Raw genomic sequence first — 21,238 nt, forward strand, 5'->3', positions numbered from 1 at the left:
GCAAGGTCCCGCCCCCAATTCCTCACGCCAACCTTCATTCTGCATCTATAAACATCTTTCCCTTGGACTACCTCCATTTTTTAATCTCCACCCACATCTCGCTCTTCATAGTGGGACTTCGAGAAGACAAAAAAAAAATCAGTCTCTTTCTAATATGACTCATTTCATAAAGCATAATTTTGTGTATATTTATGCTCTAAGGCCATCTTCCTTCCAGGGAAGAGGATGGAGAGAGACCGAGGGCATGGAGGTGCCAGAGAGACATACCTTGCCACTTTATCCATGAATAATTTTATCCTTCTCCTAAGGTTGTTTTAAGAATGAAACACAGTAATATTTTAAAAGTGTTTATCATTTCTGGTCATGTGTGTATGCTAAGTTGCTTCAGTCATGTCCGACTCTTGCAACCCCGTGGACTGTAGCCCATCAGGCTCCTCTGTCCATAAGACTCTCCAGTTAAGAATACTGGAGTGGGTTGCCAGGCAACCATTAAATAAATAGTAACTGTATCTGCTGTTACCATTACTTATCTGTTGAGCAGTAGAATCAGTTACCCCACACCTGGTTTGCCCACAGCGGTTTCCCAGGAGAGACAAGGTTTGAGAATGCCTAGAGACTAAATGTTGAGTTTTATTCTGAAATCCCCTGCTGGGTGACTGTGGATAAAACAGATCTCTGCAAAAGTAAGTTGTTCAGTTGCTAAGTCATGTCTGACTTGCTGTGACCCAGTGGACTGCAGCATGCCATGCTTCCCTGACCTTTACCATCTCCCCAAGTTTGCTCAAAATAATGTCCACTGAGTTGGTGATGCCATCCAACCATCTCATCCTCTGTCCCCCCTTCTCTTCTTGCCTTCAATCTTGCCCAGTATCAGAGTCTTTTCCAATGAGTCGGCTCTTCATGTCAGGTGGCCAAAGTATTGAAGGTTCAGCTTCAACATCAGTCCTTCCAATGAATATTCAGGGTTGATTTCCTTTAGGACTGACGGGTTTGATCTCCTAACTGTCCAAGGGACTCTCAAGAGTCTTCTCCAGCACCAATGTTCAAAAAGCATCAAAAGTAAGTAAAAGATCTTTGTCTCATTTGCGGGTAAGAATCTCATTAGGGGTTGAGTTGCTGCTTCCCATCCCCCCAGGAGCGTGGTGCTGGTGGGGTGGAGCCACAGGCGACTCCAGATGGTGGAGGGAGAACCTGGTCCCAAAGGATTGCTTCCTCCTGGCTCACAGATGGAGGGAAGTGGCTTCTGAAAGGTTTCCTGCGGGGCTGCTGATCTGGAAAACAGCAGTGGTCAAGCTAGAAACACACCCGCCTCCCCTTCCAAAGATGTACCCAAGGGGTCATCGTGTCTTCCTCTTCAATTTTAGAGTCAAAGTGGTCTTCACCAATTAGGAAAGGTCTTTAAAATTTCCAACCTCAAACAATTGCTGCTTCAAAAACAAAAAGACCTTCTGCCAGATTCCTAAAGATTTCTTTCAGTTACTGCCAGACTTTCTTGGCTAGACCTCTGGTGTAAGAGAATGAAAGCACTTCCTTCTGGGATTGGAGATCACCAGCATTTCGATTTTAGAAAGAAATTCCATCAGAAGGTTGCCCGTGGAGGAAGGGAATGTGACTATACTGAAAGTCCTAAAATTGAGATGTTGCCTTCTGGGATTCCCCCCTCGGCTTGTGGTGCAGAAAGGACTGGTAGCTATCCGGATCTGCCTATGGCTCTGGACAGTAGAACATCCCTCTCCTCGACATGTAAATTCTTGAGGCTGGTAAGACAATTACAATGACAAACTGTATTGAAACTGAAGTTAATGCTTTTTAAAAAAGTGCCAGACTAGAGGGGACAGGTCTTTAAATGGAGTTTCTGTTCTCCCACAAGAAATCTTCCAAATGTGAAGAAGATCTTAAGTCCTGTTCACAAAGGCAGTTTTCTGAGAGATAACAGCAAGGGAAGTAGGAAGAGGGGCTTAGTAACTAACTGTGGGTATAAGTTCTCATTTGGCTGTGTGATTTTGAAGTCCCTTAATCTTTCAGAACCAAGAGAAAACAAAGATTAAAAATATTAGCTTTCTAGGAATGTCTGAGCAGTGAGTAAGGCATGTAGACCATTGAGGCTGGTAGGTGCTCAACAAAATTTCTTCCTTTCCTTTTCCTCCCAAAATGTACTCTTGGTCCATTGTAGGAGTCTTTCCTACCAGCCTTACTTTAGCAGCTTCACTCACCTGTAGAATAATATAAAATTACATGTTCCAGGGAACACTCTCTGTGGTTGCCATCTTATTCAGTTCTCTTTTGCTCCTCTGAGTTCCTCTAATTTGGCCATATGCTAAAGAGATTTAAGGATTCAGTTGGCTACTGGTAGATGGTTGGTATTTTAAATGTTTTTGTTGCTACCCAATAGACTGAATAAGAGAACTGGCCCCTTTCCAAAGGAAAACTAAAGAAAAACTATTCAATTGAATATGCAGATGCTTCAAAGTGATTTAGAACAACTACTCCACAGCCCGACTTTCCAAAGAGAAAGTCATCTTTACAACAAGTATGACTGACTCATTTATCCAGAAGATAAAGTGATTTGTTCTCTTGTGGATGGGGAATTCAGTTTCCTTATTTACAAGGAACAAGGTCAGAGCTGAAGATGCTGCCTTCCAAATACAAAACAAATTTGTAGAGGGTGTATTTCACGGAAAGCCACCAGTATGTAATTTATGTATAAATTACATAAAGGAAAAAAAAAAAGAATTATAGGGTCTGCAATTGCTTTCCAGGGTACAGAAGGACATTTGATTTTTTTTTCCTTCAGCATAATTCAGAAGGAAGTGATACCCTAGGGAGCCAAGACTGGGTTTTCTTGTAGGGCAAGAAAGACATTTTCTGGGGAAGGAAAAGGTATGTAAAAGTTTGGGGGAGGTAAAGAAGATTTCTGCCATTGAACCATTCTGCATATGAAGCCCAGGGTATAAGCAGTCTCCTTGATCATCAAGTACCTTTCTGCACACAAAGATATCAATATAAAAGGGCAGACATAGCTTTAGAATTTCTCTGCTGAAGTGGCTTATAGGTGGCACTTGTATTGGAAGGGTGGCAGGGAGATTTACCTTGAATCTGTTTTCTGATTTATGCTTTTAGGGGTCAGATGATGAGGGGAAGGGTCTTAAGGTCTCTCCAGTTGCCACCTTTTGTCCAACTCTTCTTCTAAGAAGGGAGAATAGAGACACCGGAGATGTGCAAAAGGTGAAGTCTCCCGGGTTTGCAAAGAGAAAGAGGAAGCTTCTGCCTTCTGGGTCCACACCAATCCCTCCTCATTTGGTGATCAAGGTTCCTGGGAGTCACTGCAGAGAGATGATTTAGAGTTTGCTTTCTCAAGCATCTCTTTTCTGTTGTTGCCTGGTGAAATGATTACTGAGACTTAAAGAAGGCATGTCCAGCTGTCTTAGTTCTGGAAGAAGCTAGACGTGTCCGCTCACAGAGTTGGGAGGCTGTCAGGCTAAAAGGAGCCTTTCCTGCCGTGAGCACCATCTTCTGTCAGCAGAAAACTTGCTAGTCAATGTAAGCAAAACCCAGTGCTTCAGGCAGGCTTTAGACTTTGTGTGTCTCAAGACGGATGTTGAAGGACTACTTGAAATTTTTTTATCCTAATGAAAGGTGAGTTATCTCCGTGTGATATATGGGAGTACGCCAGGTGCAAACTGAAGCACCAAATGTATGAAGTTAGGCTCCTGAACTATGAATGAATTGTATTCCTGTATACAAGTGGCGCTGGTGGTAAGGAAGCCACCTGCCAGTGCAGGAGACATCAAAGGCCTGGAATCCCTGGGTCAGGAAGATCCCCTGGAGGTGGGCACAGCAACCCACTCCAGTACTCTTGCCTGGAGAGTCCGATGGACAGAGGAGCCTGGCAGGGTACAGTCCACAGGATCGTGAAGAGTTGGACATGACTGAAGTGACTTAGCACAGCATACATAACTCAGTTTGAACTGTTTCTGAATATAGGCTGGGAACAGGGTTGCCAGACGAAATATAGATGCTCAATTAAATTTGAAATTCATCAGTAAAAAGTAACTTTTAGTATGAATATGTCCCATGCATTACTGAGGCCATATTTATCCTAAAAACTCCCTACATTATTATTATTATTTGCTAAATCAGGAAACCCTAGGTGAGAAATAAAGTGTGTGTACAAGAGAAGAGTTAACTTTTGGCCACATCTCCTCTGTGTTCAATGTGTTGGCAGGAAGCGGGAGGTAAGGAATTCCTAAAGCCAGATTGCCTGTCCTGGGCATGTGGGCGTTGTGTCTTTAAGCCTAACCAGTGTGGTTTCCATGAAGAGTGAGTGTAGCCTGGGAATTCATGCAGCTCAGAAGTCAGTGTTCTGAATGGGCACCTGAACTACAGGCTGCCTGACTTCCCCATGCTCTTTGTTTTGGGAATTCCTGTACAAGTGTACTTTTGACTCGGGCCTTGGATTGATTTCACCTGGCGTCTACGTCCTGGTAACTCTTACATTTAAATCTTCATTTTGGACTCAGAGGGAGAGGGAGAGGGTGGGATGATTTGGGAGAATGACATTCTAACATGTATACTATCATGTAAGAATTGAATCGCCAGTCTATGTCTGACGCAGGATGCAGCATGCTTGGGGCTGGTGCATGGGGATGACCCAGAGAGATGTTATGGGGAGGGAGGTGGGAGGGGGGTTCATGTTTGGGAACGCATGTAAGAATTAAAGATATTAAAATTTAAAAAATAAAAAACCTAAAAAAAAATTTAAAAAAAATTAAATTAAATTAAATTAAAAAAAAAATCTTCATTTTGGATTACTCATCTGATTACCTGCGTACTTTTCACCATGGTATATTCCTCCAGAAAGCATGTATCTGGGAGTCTTTAGGGAAGGATGTATATAGAGGTCTTGATGGATGCTGTTTTCATTATTATTATTAACATCTTTGCATTAAAAAGGGAACTATTTTGAAATTTCAACAAAATCCAGCCTATAATTACTGTAATGATTATAATAAAGAATGTTTCTTATTCCAGATGTCTGTGCAATAAGATTTGTGTTCTTAAACCATTCATTTTACTTAAGGATTAAAATAAGGTTATCAGACTACATTTGAAAAGGCCTAAAACCATGCTTTCTCTTTGTGTGCCTCTTGGGGTTTCAATTTCCTTATCTTCAAGTTAAAGGTATTAGATAATCCCTAGGGTCCTAAATCAAATCCCTTATGATTATACAGTGGAAGTGAGGAATAGATTTAAGGGACTAGATCTGATAGGTAGAGTGCCTGATGAACTATGGAATGAGGTTCGTGACATTGTACAGGAGACAGGGATCAAGACCATCCCCATAGAAAAGAAATGCAAAAAAGCAAAATGGCTGTCTGGGGAAGCCTTACAAATAGCTGTGAAAAGAAGAACGGCAAAAAACAAAGGAGAAAAGGAAAGATATAAGCGTCTGAATGCAGAGTTCCAAAGAATAGCAAGAAGAGATAAGAAAGTCTTCTTCAGCGATCAATGCAAAGAAATAGAGGAAAAGAACAGAATGGGAAAGACTAGAGATCTCTTCAGGAAAATTAGAGATACCAAGGGAACATTTCATGCAAAGATGAGCTCAATAAAGGACAGAAATGGTATGGACCTAACAGAAGCAGAAGATATTAAGAAGAGATGGCAAGAATACACAGAAGAACTGTACAAAAAAGATCTTCATGACCCAGATAATCATGATGGTGTGATCACTCACCTAGAGCCAGACATCCTGGAATGTGAAGTCAAGTGGGCCTTAGGAAGCATAACTACAAACAAAGCTAGTGGAGGTGGTGGAATTCCAGTTGAGCTATTTCAAATCCTGAAAGATGATGCTGTGAAAATGCTGCACTCAATATACCAGCACATTTGGAAAACTCAGCAGTGGCCACAGGACTGGAAAAGGTTAGTTTTCATTCCAATCCCAAAGAAAGGCAATGCCAAAGAATGCTCAAACTACCACACAATTGCACTCATCTCACATGCTAGTAAAGTAATGCTCAAAATTCTCCAAGCCAGGCTTCAGCAATACATGAACCATGAACTTCCTGATGTTCAAGCTGATTTTAGAAAAGGCAGAGGAACCAGAGATCAAATTGCCAACATCCGCTGGATCATGGGAAAAGCAAGAGAGTTCCAGAAAAACATCTATTTGTGCTTTCTTGACTATGCCAAAGCCTTTGACTGTGGAAAATTCTGAAAGAGATGGGAATACAGACCACCTGACCTGCCTCTTGAGAAATCTGTATGCAGGTCAGGAAGCAACAGTCAGAACTGGACATGGAACAACAGGCTGGTTCCAAATAGGAAATGGAGTACGTCAAGGCTGTATATTGTCACCCTGCTTATTTAACTTATGGGCAGTGTACATCATGAGAAATGCTGGGCTGGAAGAAGCACAAGCTGGAATCAAGATTGCCAGGAGAAATATCAATAACCTCAGATATGCAGATGACACCACCCTTATGGCAGAAAGTGAAGAGGAACTAAAAAGCCTCTTGATAAAAGTGAAAGAGGAGAGTGAAAAAATTAGCTTAAAGCTCAACATTCAGAAAACTAAGATCATGGCATCTGGTCCTATCACTTCATGGGAAATAGATGGGGAAACAGTGGAAACAGTGTCAGACTTTATTTTTGGGGGATCCAAAATCACTGCAGATGGTGACTGCAGCCATGAAATTAAAAGACGCTTACTCCTTGGAAGAAAAGTTATGACCAACCTAGATAGCATATTGAAAAGTAGAGATATTACTTTGCCAACAAAGGTCCGTCTAGTCAAGGCTATGGTTTTTCCTGTGGTCATGTATGGATGTGAGAGTTGGATTGTGAAGAAGGCTGAGTACCGAAGAATTGATGCTTTTGAACTGTGATGTTGGAGAAGACTCTTGAGAGTCCCATGGACTACAAGGAGATCCAGCCAGTCCATTCTGAAGGAGATCAGCCCTGGGATTTCTTTGGAAGGACTGATGTTAAAGCTGAAACTCCAGTACTTTGGCCACCTCATGCGAAGAGTTGACTCATTGGAAAAGACTCTGACGCTGGGAGGGATTGGGGGCAGGAGGAGAAAGGGACGACAGAGGATGAGATGGCTGGATGGCATCACGGACTCGATGGGCGTGAGTCTGAGTGAACTCCGGGAGTTGGTGATGGACAGGGAGGCCTGGCGTGCTGTGATTCATGAGGTCGCAAAGAGTTGGACCTGACTGAGCGACTGGACTAAAGGGTCCTTTGCAACCCTCACAGTCTCTGACACTGTTATGGTAGCTTATAAACTAGTGTTCAGAGCAGTCAGTCAGCCCCGGGTTTGTCTGTCTCTTTTCCACAGAGCTGCATATCTGCCATTCTCATCCCAACTACAGAAAAGAGTGGCCACATCTGCCTCATTTAAACTACCCAAGACCAAGGTCCTGGAAGAATTACCTCCTCACCTTGACAGCCATGTACCCATAGAGAAATCCTTCTAGTTACACTTTCCATAGACTCAGAAATGCTGACTCTTCAGAGGTCTCATAGCAATGGAAGTCTGACTCCAACCCTTAGGGGTTGATGATAGAGGATTATTCTTTATTTATGTAGACCTAGCTAAAATATTGTCATCAGCTCAACTTTGTGCACTGTACCCAGAATATGTATGTGAATGGATCTTCTCATTAAACTAGTATTTATGTTGTGCACATCTGGACCCCACCACTGGGCAGGATGATTCCTTAGCTGGTTTGGAGCTTCGGTATGTACATTTAGTCTGCACTGCAGTTCTTAAATACAGGGACAGTTGAAAGGAATTGTGTGCTAGAACTGGCTTGCTGTAGCTTGCAAAAATTGATTATTAAATTACCAGGAGTTTTGCGAGCTGATTGTTAAATGCAAACATTATTGAAAATCAAGTCATACCAACCTACAACAAATAAAGCATATTCAAAACAAAAACTCAAAATGTATTATTAATACCTCCTGATTATTTTACTCGGCATATCTATGCTCTTGATATTATTTGCATATATTGGAGCTGTTTGATGAAAACATATAATGACGCTACTGTACACCTCTTCCCTACCATATATTCAGAGAACTCATGTTGGTCACTTTACATAGGCCATGGTGCAAGTGTTTACACCACAGAAACCAGAAAATGTTACCATTCAGACCTTGACTTATTTCTTTGTTGTCTAAATTTCCAAAATTAATGGAGAGAATGTTACTAATGTAGATTAAACTTAAAAATTTGCAGTGTGTGGTGTCTGTAGCTCTTACATTGTGAATAGTGCAAAAAATTGAGAAAATCTGCTTCCAGTATTCAAAAAACTATTCAATGCTTCCACATAAAAGTCCTTATGTCATTGAATGAGTGACTTTCCCATGTGTCTTCATTGCTTCCCATTTGTGAAGCAATTGCTACTTAATGTAATAAAAATATCAGCCGATATAAACATAGGAACTACAGACACTCTCCAGTTGCAGACACAGACTAGCTCTGAACACAACTTACGTCTAAACAAAATTGATATAAAAATAGTCAAAGCATTTAGAGAGCACCAGTTGGCCTTATGGAATAGAAAATAAATCATATTGCATATTTTATTATTTGTGAATTGTGGGCTTCCCATTCTTTATATTAGCAAAACATAAACTTATATACATATAGATATGTGTACAATTCTATTTTTTTTTTTTTACAAAATGCCTGTTGAACATTTTCTGGCACACAATTGACTTAAACCTCTACTTGGTAGACCCCTTCTGGTTAGTCTATTTGTTGGGACTGACATAGTCCTCAGGTGAGGCCATGCTTCCTAAGACCATACTACGTGAAGCAGAAAAAGCTTTTGTTAAAATTTCAATATTAATGTATGAGAAAAGCGCTCCAGAAAGAAGGCCTAGAGGGAACATGCCACAATATAATAAAGGGCACACATGACAGACCCACAGCTAACGTCATATTCAGTGGTGGAAAGCTGAAAGCATTTCCTCTGAGATTAGGAACAAGACATGAGTGGCCAGTCTCACCACTTTGATTCAACTTAGTGTTGACTTCTGGAGTCACACAGACCTAGGTTTGAATCCTATCTCTGTCATTTACTAGCTAAATACACTTGAATTTATATTCTTCCTGCCTTTGATTTTAAGTCTGTCATGCAGAGATAATTATAAGACTAACCTCATAGGGTTGTTGGAAAATTCAGCATATGTTTAACACAGGCCATGGCACATGTAAGTTCTCAAAAATGGTAGCTGTAATTTTTTTTTTCCTACATCATCTCTCCTGCCTATTAGGATTCATCAAGCTTCAGACCACAGTCCTCTACCTTTTCTGTTTATATTCATTTAGAGTGTAACTGGGAGAAGGCAATGGCACCCCACTCCAGTACTCTTGCCTGGAAAACCCCATGAGTGGAAGACCCTGGTGGGCTACAGTCCATGGGGTCACTAAGAGTCGGATACGACTGAGTGACTTCACTTTCACTTTTCACTTGCATGCATTGGAGAAGGAAATGGCACCCCACTCCAGTGTTCTTGCCTGGAGAATCCCAGGGACGGGGGAGCCTGGTGGGCTGCTGTCTATGGGGTCACACAGAGTCGGACACGACTGACTGAAGCGACTTAGCAGCAGCAGCAGAGCCTGACCAGCACATTGTTTGGTGATTCACAAATCTCCCCCTCCATCTTGACCTTCTCATTAGGGTATCTATTCATGTACATTTTAAACCAGCCTTAGGACATAACATAGGAAATACCTTCTGTTCATTGTCTGACCATCCTAAGATGAGAATGCCCTTCCCGTTTTCTCATTTCCGTGGGTGGTACCCTATTTGTGCTTGATCTCAGGCTTCAAAGCTGCATTCAATACTCTCTGTATCTGATTATTCATTAAACCCTACTTATTCTTTCTCGCAGCCTCAGTTACCCTTCCTTCTCATGACTAACAGGGAAGCTGGCTGACAAGCCATTTGGTGCACTCCCATCCCTTGATAGCCTTGTTTTTCCCTTTGTGGTCATGGTGCTCAAGAGACACTGATGAACTTTTAATTAATAAGTTAGTCTTTTATTATTTACTGACATGCATTGCTCTTAAACTCTTTGAAATATCTATGTCTTTTTCTCTTCAACTAGGCTGTAAGCTCCTTGATGACAAAAGCAGGATATGAACTCAGAATTACTGTCACAGTGCTTAACCCAGTGCTCAATAAAGGCTTCCCTGTGGGATGAATTGATTGAATATAACCCTTTCTTATTAAGAGTATGTTTTAAGTTGTTGCTTGTTTTAGCCACTAAGTCGTGTGTGGCCCTTTTGCAACCCCAAGGACTATAGCCTGCCTGGCTCCTTTGCCCATGGGATTCTCCAGGCAAGAATACTGGAGGGGGTTTCCATTTCCTTTTCTAAGAATATGTAATTTTCTAGATGACATAGCTAGATGTAAATATGTAGCTTCCTAATGCCTGTTAGGTCAGTCCCATGTTCTTCAAGCTGACCTTCTAGTTATACTGTCAGCTGGTTCTATCTTACCTGCTCTTAACTTTATCTTCCTGAAATGGGCCCTTTAGTCAGGTGACTTTGGTACACACACACACACAATTTAGTTCAGTTCAGTCGCTCAGTCGTGTCCGACTCTTTGTGACCCCATGAATTGCAGCACACCAGGCTTCCATGTCCATCACCAACTCCCAGAATTCACTCAGACTCACGTCCATCGAGTCAGTGATGCCATCCAGCTATCTCATCCTCTGTTGTCCCCTTCTCCTCCTGCCCTCAATCCCTCCCAGCATCAGAGTCTTTTCCAGTGAGTCAACTCTTTGCATGAGGTGGCCAGAGTACTGGAGTTTCAGCTTTAGCATCATTCCTTCCAAAGATAAATCAGGGCTGATCTTGGTATTCAAATGATCATCCTTCCATCTTAGTTTTTTTTTTGAAGTCCCAAGATATTGGGTACTTACCACCTCACACTGAAAAATGCAATGCCATACCACCTAAGAAGGACTTGTAAAGGTGGGAAAAACCAGTTTTGTGACTTTTGCCCAAAAACAATAGCTGGAGGTTCAGAAGGACCAGGAAATTAGGAAGAAATTTTCCTTTAAAAAGTTAATTAAGTGCAGAGCCATGCCCACTTTCTAATGGTAGGCATACTGGTTTATCATAAAGGGTAAAACTCAGGAATAGACAATTAGAGGTGATACATCAGGCTAGGCATGGGGAGGTACACAGAGCTTTCATGCCCTTTTGGAGCACATTGCCGTCCAAGTACGTTGATGTGCTCACTCACCTAGAAGCTGCCTGAAACACTATCTTTTAGGAAGTTTCATTAGGCATGACTGATGAAATCATTGGCCACTGGTGGTTGAACTCAGTCTCCAGCCCCTCTGTCTTTCCCTGGTGGTAGAAAGCAAGGTGTGTAAAAGTTCCAAGCCTGTAATCAAGGATTGGTCTTTCCAGTAACCAGTCTACATCTCAAAGCTCTCTCAGTTCAGTTCAGTTCAGTCGCTCAGTCATGTCCTACTCTTTGCGACCCCATGGACTGCAGTATGACAACCTCCCTGTGCATCACCAACTCCCAGCATTTACTCAAACTCATGTCCATTGAGTCGGTGATGCCATCCAACCATCTCCATCCTCTGTCGTCCCCTTCTCCTCCCACCTTCAATCTTTTCCATCATCAGGGTCTTTTCAAATGAGTCAGTTCTTTGCATCAGGTGGTCAAAGTATTGGAGTTTCAGCTTCAGCATCAGTCCTTCCAATGACTATTCAGGAATGATTTCCTTTAGGATGGACTGGTTGGATCTCCTTGCAGTCCAAGGGACTCTCAAGAGTCTTCTCCAACACCACAGTTCAAAAGCATCAATTCTTCGGCACTCAGCTTTCTTTATATTCCAACTCTCACATCCATACATGACTACTGGAAAAACCATAGCTTTGACTAGACAGACCTTTGTTGGCAAAGTAACATCTATGCTTTTTAATATGCTCTCCAGGTTGGTCATAACATTTCTTCCAAAAAGTAAGTGTCTTTTAATTTCATGACTGCAGTCACCATCTGCGGTAATTTTGGAGCCCCCCAAAATAAAGCCTATTGTTGTTTCCGTTGTTTCCCCATGAAGTGATGGGACCAGATGCCATGATCTTAGTTTTCTGAATGTTGAGCTTTAAGCCAACTTTTTCACTCTCCTCTTTCACTTTCATCAAGAGGCTTTTTAGTTCCTCTTCACTTTCTGCCATAAGGGTGGTGTCATCTGCATATCTGAGAATATTGATATTTGTCCCAGCAATCTTGATTCCAGCCTGTGCTTCCTCCAGCCCAGACTTTCTTGTAATGTACTCTGCATATAAGTTAAATAAGCAGGGTGACAATATACAGCCTTGACATACTCCTTTCCTGATTTGGACCCAGTCTGTTGTTCCATGTCCGGTTCTAACTGTTGCTTCCTGATCTGCATACAGATTTCTCAGGAGGAAGGTCAGGTGTTCTGGTATTCCCATCTCTTTAAAAATTTAAGAATTCTTAAATTCTCTCTAGGAGCCCCATTGAGAGTTACTTCATTAGAATAATTGAATGATGTAAAGTAAAGGAGCTCCATTTAAGGAGCTCTGTGTGTTAGGAACCAGAACAAAGATCAAGTATGTATTTCCTATTATCCCACATCCACAGGTACCTTCTTTCCAACTGCAGCTTGAAATGAGCCTAGGCTATGGGAGAGGAGAAACTTCTGAATAAAATTTAGAGTTTCAGTTATTAAAGTAAAATCAACATTTTTATTACTGAAATGACATTTTTCTCCTGTCTAGAAAAAGTTAAGTAGACACAGGTGTGAGTCCCGCCCAGGGTGTCATGTCAGAAATGGAGAAGGGTTCTAGGCAGTAAGTTAGTGTGAGCAGGACAAGTGGAAATAATACAGTGGTGTTTTCTTTATACCCTTTGAAGCGAGTCTGTTTCAAGACAACTGTTATGTTTGCTGACGCTACACATGTAGGCAGGACTCAGGGCATGCAGGCGGGCATGACTGCATATACACATACACACCCCTTGCTACCATTTAGGTTCTACAGTTGCGCTCATCTCCTCCAAGAAATCTTTCCCGCTTAGCCCCAGTCACACAGCTCTCCTTCTTGGAATTTCTATAATCCCTGTTTTTCAAACTTAATACTTACATATGTGAACCAACCATATATCTTCATTGATCTTCGCTTGTTCCATTTACGTGTTTTTGCTTCTCATTCTTATAGTAAGCCTCTCACCAGAAACCAATATATTTTACTTTTGGGATATGTCTCCTATATCCCTCCATTGTCACTTAATAAAGGCTGCATGATTGATTGGTCAGATGTGTCCAGATTTCATGGTGCCATCAGAAGTTAGTTAAATATTCAGTTTAGTCTAAAACCTAAAGCTAAATCTTCTGTCTCCTGATGGAGATGCTGGCTCCCTGGACTCAGCTTTCTGTTTTGTTGGTGGTGGTGGTGGTTGCCCAATGAACTGTTGAACAGAGCATGCTCATGAAAGAGCGAATCTTCATGCAGTCTTTCTTTTATTGCTGATGAAGGTGAAAATAGCTGTGAGTGTAGTTTGGTGTATGACACAGGTCCTCTTCAGGCGTTGCGCTGGGAAGATGCCTTTGATCAACATTCACGCTACTCTACACTTTGCATTACCTCATAGTCACCAGTAGGCTTAAGTTCTTGGTTTATGAATATTCAGCTTTCTGCTAATAAAACTTTCTATAGAACTAGAAGCGTTTCCCAGACCGCTGGAAGTGTATTTTAAGATCAGCCTCTCTCAAAATTGCTTCAGTTACGGGCAGGGCATGCATTTCATCAGAGTTCCATCTTCTTTGTTAGAAACCTCTTTTTTACTTTCTCCAGAATGATGAAGGAAATTAGTCTTATGTTATTTTAATCTTCCCATCTACCACGGGAGCTGGCAGTGTGTCCGAATACTTAAAAGCTTGAGACTTTGTCAGAGCATTTCAGGGCTAAAAGGAGGCTTATAGGTCCATGAAGTCTTGATGTCTCTGAGAGTGGAATGGATGAATCATATATGTGCACTGAACAAATAAAACTCTACGGTGTCTCTGTAGGTGATACAGGCCTGCCATTCATATCCCAAAGCAATTGAAGTTGTTGTTAACGCCTATGAACACATCAAGTGGAACGTGAAGTGGAAAAGAGCTATCCCTGATGATGACTTGGAGGTAAAGCATCCATTCACTTCCTCTGGGTTTTCACTCCCCAGGACTTCCAGACCACAATGGAAGTACAGGAAACTCTAATTTTAAAACAATGGGTTTTGAGACTGCTTTAAGAATTAGAGAATGCCACTCCAATATGAGACAAAGGGTTATAAAATGCAGGTGTGAGAAGAGATAAATAAATAGGTATGTAACACTTGGGAGCATCTTGGGAATTTCTCCATCAAGGGGCAAGTTGAATAATTATATAAAGTTGACAGTTTTACTTTCTTCCCCATCAATTTAGATGAATTTAATAATAACAACAACAACATTTGGTATTGCTCATATAGCATTTTTACCAGCAGATTAAACTGTTTTGTATAGATTATAAAAGTGACTTTAATAAATTGCTTTGTATAGGTTATTTTCATTCACTTCTAAATATCCTGAAGTCTTTAGTAAGCAGGTAACAGAGTATTAAAAACTGTGGGACTTCCCTGACAGTCCAGTAGTTAAAAGTCCATTTGCCAACGTGAGAGACGTGGGTTCCATCCCTGGTGTGGGATGGATCCCTGGGATCCTACGTGCTGCAGGACCACTAAGCCTGTGCCCCACAACTACTGAGCCCAGCTCCAGAGCCCTCAGGCCAAAGCGATTGAACCACAACTAGAGAAAGCCCGCACGCCACAAAGAAGACCCAGCGCAGCCATCAATAAATAAAGAGACAGATGGATAAAACTGTGGCAAAAATGTGCATAACATAAGATTAAAAAAAAAAAAAAACCTCTGTGATGACTCATGCAGAAAGCTTTGCAAAGCTGAGTCCTCGTGCCACACATGGACTTTGCTGTCTTTGTGAACCAGCTATTTCACTAGCCTTCTTGGTTTTAGCCACCACAGCTGTCCCCAACATGGGAGAGGTGTTGGGCAGAGTGCAGAGCTCACTGGGCTTAGAGGCCAATGGCTTAGATGCAGTGTTATTCTGCTACTTATTTGCTGCCTTAGCTTTGAAAAGTTGCTTAAGCTGTCTTAGCGTTGTTATTCATGGTTAATTTTGCCTCACCATCAGAGACGGTGGAAAGCTGCCATTAGGTATAAAGTAGGGACTAAACACATCACTGTTGATTTCTATTGATGTAAACGGGGAGGCTGTTCTGACTTTAACATGTCTTGCCTTCTTTTTCAGAGACACTGGGACTTTTACCACTCTCTCTTCACCGTGTGCAGTAACTCTCCAAGGACTCTCATGCATTTATCAAGATGCGCCATTCGAAAAACGTTACACAGCAGATGTCACAGAGTAATTCCTTTGCTTTCCCTCCCATTGTCATTGAAAAAGTACTTGCTTTTAGAGCCGGAGGGAATCATTTATTAAGCCTTATGAGGCAGAAGTTCCCAATCCTAGATCTGTAAGTGGACTCGCTGGGTAGACACAGTTTGCATAAATAAAATGGTACTTGCGCTGATTGTAACACCTCAGGGATGTAAAAACACTTTGCAGACACTGTGTCGTTAATCCTAGGGTATCATGGTGAAGGGAAATAGACAAGAAGTAAAGTGAAGGTATTCTCAAAAATAAACGCATATTCAGAAGGTACTGATGTAACAGTAATACTGTGTATAGTCCACTTACTTGGTACCTGCTATAATTTTGTAAAATTTTCATATATTATCTCATTTGAGAGGGGACCCAGGTTTTCTTACAACCAATCTCATTTTCTCTCCCTTATCAGTAAGAAGTTTACATTACCCTTCAGTTGCCAACATGCAAGGCTTGTGATAGGCCTCTTAATCTTTGTGTCCTCCACCCTCTCCCACTTAGCAGAAATTACTGTTGCTAGTTTTGCCCACCCCTGTCTCCATACCGAGCTCCTCAACTTACTTTCAGTGAAGAAAGTGTGAACATAGTCAGAACAAGGGGATCTTGGAAGCAAATTAGAAGTGAAAAACAAAGACTTATCCACTTGAAAGTCGAAATATTCATATTAATGCACTCTCACTGAGCCCAGGACCGGAGATGCAAAGCTGAATCCGAAGCAAGGACTCCAGCCCCCCAGGACGTCATACTTTAGCAGAGGATCCAGACATTTAAGCTGGGAACTGCAGGGGCAGGTGTCAGGGGCAGGAGTGCAGAGGCAGATTCATTCTCAGTGCTTGCCTTTCAAAGTCATGCTTCTGATATGAAGTGTGGTTTTCTTTGAAGCCTGATGATAAAGAGTGAAGGGGTAGTGTGAAGTGGAGGGGATCTCAGGCTGCTGTGAGTGTGCATGAAAAAGGACTCACTTTCAGTTTCCTGGCACGTCTAGATATTTTTATTTTCGTATCATTTGCTGCATTGTACTGTCCCAGGTTCCCTGGGGAAAATATTGCGCACTCGATGGCTCCCATGTATGTCACAAAGAAGTTTTAGAAAAAGTGTGCACGGAAATGTATGGAAGGACTTAGTTTGGTTACTTCAGTCTTTTCATGTAAGAGACTGACATTTCAAAGCATTGTAGCTAGAAGATGAGAATTTTGCTGGTAATGGCTGGGTGCAGAAAGCACGTAGAGACGCTTTGAAAATAGTAGGAGTTTGAGAAACTTGGAAAGGCTAGTGTGTTAATCAGTTTTGTTAACGGTTTGCAGAAAGAGAAATGTAGATGGCTAACCTTTGGAATTCATGGTTTATGAGGCCGCTTTTCACCTCACGTATTTGTTCTTGCTAGTAGTCACTTTTAGATATGCTCGGAGAATTTCAGCATTACGTTTTACAGCTTACATCAGAAGTAATTAAGCACAGATAAATCTATTTGCCAGTTGTGAGCAGGATTTTTTTCCAGGGCTGGGGTGTATGTACATGTGTATGTTTCTCCATCTTGTTGACGTTTACAGGCTTGAGTTTTGAGTAGAAACGAAGTCAAATATTCCACTCGCCTGCCATCTAGACTGTGCTTCGCCTCTTGGGATTTGCATTCTCCTGGTGCTGTGTAGGAAAAATAATGTAGATGCAATAACCTTTCTAAAGTATCAGTTCTACTCAGATATTTTGGGAGGAATATTTTGTACGGAAATGAGATCTGTATTATGGAATAGAATACTATATGTGTGAACTAGTCATATAAAACATGAGCTTAAAAAAAAAAAAAACAGTTTACTTGCAGCGAGTGGTGTAGAACGCATTCTAGAATGCCAGGTGGAGCTGTTGCCGCCCCGGCCGCCCACCCCCCGCTAGTTTCAGGAGTATTCTGGAGAAATATTTGTGATCCTGACTTCAGCGGTAATGCTGAGGCTGAGGACGAAAGGAGAGAGGATGTTCCTTGCATGGGGAAATAACGTTTCTCAGGCTGCCCGCTGTGCTTAGGCGTTCTGTGTTAATCTAGTGTATGATACAGAACAACTCATTTTGGATGGTTTATTTGTAGATTTAAAGTCGTTTCTCCTCATCTTTGCACCTTCATTTAGAGGACTTAAATAACGCTCTTTCCTTTCCTTTCATCGTTGTGAGTTTTCTGTTGATGAGACTTTTTCCTAACTGGCTTCTCAGCAGTTAGACTAAAGACCTCGACGTGATTCACATTTCTTCCACATTGAGAAAAAAAAAGAAAGAGAATGAGAAGATATGCCTGTAAATAAATAATATTGTCAAAAGAAAGTAAAGGGTAAACACAAATAAAAAACAGGTGATTGCTTTGAGAAGAAAAAAAGTGTTTTAACGATAATAAAGAAATTGTGCTGAATCATAGTCTTCTGTCTGTCACCCTCTGTCCTCTTGGGTCTGTAATTTCCTTTCGTTCTCCTCATTCAAGCAGCCATGAGCAGGAGCAACAGAGGAAATTATTTCCTCATGATAGCTTTGCTAACTTGCTGTAAATAGTCACTCGGTGAGGAAGAAGATAGATAGTCAGTAGTCACACGTGAAAAATCTTTGAGATGAGGGAAAGCCCACTCTTTCTGTTTCCTCCCTTCTTAGGAGCTAGACACACAGGTTCTGTTTTTAACTCACCTGGCATTACACTATCACTTTGTCCTTCCATCCCGAACCCAGTGGTTTCCAATAAAAAATACGGCAGTCAAAAGCCAACTGTAAGGATGAAAAAAGTAACAAACCACTTGCAGTGGCTTATCAATGTTGGAGAAAAAAAAAAAAAAAACAGCTGAGCCTTACATTTTTGTTGCTCAGCTGATTGTTTTGAACTACACACTTTCAAAACTTTTTAGAAAAATCCAATGATCTATTTTTTTGAAATGCAGACACCAGATCTAGTAGATGGAAGGAATTCATTGTCTTCCTTTGGGGTATGAACAGAGCCACTACAGTGAAGTGTTAGAAGTTTTGGCTCTGGTGCCTTCTGTCTAAGTTTTCATCCTGACTCTCAACCTAATTTGACCTGTTATCTGGGGGAAATGGCATGCTTGCTCCATGCCTCTGTTTCCTCATTTGTAAAGATACAAATGGTAGTGGTACCTGCCTCGTAAAACTTTTATATGATCACTTTGAAGTGCAGGGAAGGAAAAGTTTCACTTGACCCTCTTAGGGCCCCTGACTGGGTCTGAAAATTAAACTGACAAAGACAGATTAACAGGAGGAAAGCACATACGTTTACTTAATATGTTTCACGTGACGTGGAAGCCTTTATGAGGAAATGAAGACCCTGAAGAAACAACCTTGAGGGTTTTCATGTTGGGCTTGATGATAAGTGGGTAGTAGTGCAGAAATATGATAGATTGAGGAATATGAGGTCAGTGTGGTCAGCTAGGGGGAGCCTGGGAATCCTCACTGTTCATTAGGATTCTTCTTTTTTAATCCATTTTTGCTTTACTATGTTGTGTTAGTTTCTGCTGGACAGCAAAGCGAATCAGCTGTGCGTATACACATGTCCCCTCCCTTTTGGACTTGCTCCCCATTCAGGTCACTACAGTGCATTAAGCAGAGCTCTCTGAGCTATACAGCAGGTTCTCCGTAGTTACCTATTTTATACATACCATCGATAGTATATATGTCAATCCCAATCTCCCAACTTCTCTCACCACCGCTTTTCCCCCTTGGTATCCATGTATTTGTTCTCTACATCTGTGTGTCTCTTTTTGCTTTACAAATAAGATCATCTGTTCCATTTTTCTATACACATTAATGTACGATATCTGGTTGTGTCTTTCTGACTTGCTTCCCTCTGTATGGCAGTCTCTAGGTCCATCCATGTCTCTGCCAACGACCCAGTTTCATTCCCCTTTTATGGCTGAGCAGTAGTGCACTGTTATGAGTCTTCTTGATGTCCCTCTGCTTAGAAGATACGGGTGCTCCTTTCCTCCAGATCTAGGGAGAACACCTCCTGAAGGAGGGTTTTATGACCTATTTCAGGGAGGAAGGGGCAGGGATGGTCAGCGTGATCTGCCTATTTTTGCCATTTCCTTGAACTCCTTCAGTTTAAAACAGTCACTATGCCAAGGTGCCGCATATGGGAACAGTGTGTCTAACCCATCAGAGGGTTAGATCTTTAGTCCATTAAAGAACACAGAGCAGGGTATGACATTCAGTAAGGACTTTAATATTATTGTTGTCCTTGTCACTGTCATATTCATTGTTATTTAGGGAGAGCTACCTACCACTGAGTAACATTTTCATCGAGTGAAGCTGCAGCCGAAGGTGACCTGTGATAGATTTCGGTTCACTTTTGGAACTACCTGTTGAGCTTCTTCTATGTACCAGGCACTTTGCTGGCGGCTGGGAATCGACGGACGAGCAGACAAACCAGGTCCCTGACCTTCTAGGGGTTTTTTGAGTTGGGGGCCAGAGATGGAAATGACACTGATGTGGAGGATTAGCAAACAGGCAAACTGATTAATTTGTGAAATTTTGCCCTTTTTTAAAGTGGGTTTATCAAGGATGCAATGACTCCTTTTTACCATTTCCTGGAGGCTGCAGAATCACTTTATCATGTGGATAAAGAGTGTCAGTCAGCTGTTTCCATCTTCACTGAGGGAAGAGGAGGAAGTTATCTTGGTAACAGGAGGAATATAGATTGGCAGTTCAGGTTCCCAGCAGTGAGGGTTACTGCACATCAGAGTGAATGCACAGGAAGGGTTGGAGGATTTAATTTAATTATTCTTTCACTTTCAAGGGTTTGTTCAGTACTAATACATGAATGGTGCAAAACGTGGACAGAAGAAGGGAGTGTTGATACCAAATTCCTACAAGGTTCACGTTCAGTAGCTCAAAGTTTTGGTTTTTTGGTATTTTTTTTTTGGTCTATTTGTTTGTGTTTTTACTAAGTAGTAAGAATAAAAGGTATACAGTGTTTTTTTTAAAGTTAGATGCTATCTAACGGAGCTGTTTTTCTGTCAACCTGCCATAAAATGGGTGATTAGAAATGATTTTCAAAACCTGTGTTTCAGTGGCAAACTGCCTTCCTCCTATATTTGGGCCTCCCTGGTGGCTCAGAGGGTAAAGCGTCTGCCCGCAATGCGGGAAACCTGGGTTCGATTCCTGGGTCGGGAAGATCCCCTGGAGAAGGACATGGCAACCCCACTCCAGTATTCCTACCTGGAGAATCCCATGGACGGAGGAGCCTGGTGGGCTATCTATATAGTCCAGGGGGTCACAGAGAGTTGGACACGACTGAGCGACTTCACTTTATGTTTGATTACACTTGTCACCAATGAGAAGCAGTGTGTGAAATATGAAAAAACAACCTCCAAGAAGCAGTTGATTATTTTCTTTTTTTTTCTTTTTCTTTCTTTCTTTTTTAATTTTAGAGACGCTAAGTTGATTAGGTGTGCTGAAATTTCTTATTTAGTAATAGGTTTTCTCAGATAGAGGTATGCCTCAATGATATTGCATAACAGCTATGCAAATATATGCTAATCCAGCCAAGGAAATAAAATAATGATGCTACCTTGTGCTTCTTAAAGACACAAGTGGCTTCGCTCTTAGTGCTTAATCAAGCGCAGAAGATTTGACAAAGCAGAACTGCCATCATGTAGTGTTTTGGGTGGCTTTGAAGTAGAAGTTAGGCACCAGAGGCCTTCTCAAGCTCCAAGTGCCCAGTCATTGCCCAGAGTCACAAGGGAAGATGTTTACTCACTG

General features: G+C 41.6%; 1 protein-coding gene across 4 annotated transcripts in view; it reads left to right on the plus strand.

Moving 5' to 3' along the window:
• ASB4 (ankyrin repeat and SOCS box containing 4) overlaps positions 1–17,896 on the plus strand; it is a 212,092-nt gene extending 194,196 nt beyond the window's left edge. For 3 of the 4 annotated variants that reach the window (XM_060414489.1, XM_060414490.1, XM_004007737.6), the window contains 2 exons: positions 14,083–14,196; positions 15,362–17,896. In XM_060414489.1, the coding sequence (XP_060270472.1) occupies positions 14,083–14,196; positions 15,362–15,550 (303 nt within the window). In that variant the 3' untranslated portion in view covers positions 15,551–17,896. Of the gene's footprint in view, positions 1–868; positions 5,645–14,082; positions 14,197–15,361 lie in introns of those variants that run through there. The other variant, XR_009600326.1, reaches the window with a different exon arrangement.
• Positions 17,897–21,238: the final 3,342 nt, after the last annotated feature.

The sequence above is a fragment of the Ovis aries genome, chromosome 4, assembly GCF_016772045.2.
Source record: "Ovis aries strain OAR_USU_Benz2616 breed Rambouillet chromosome 4, ARS-UI_Ramb_v3.0, whole genome shotgun sequence".
NCBI classification, from domain to species: Eukaryota; Metazoa; Chordata; class Mammalia; order Artiodactyla; family Bovidae; genus Ovis; species Ovis aries.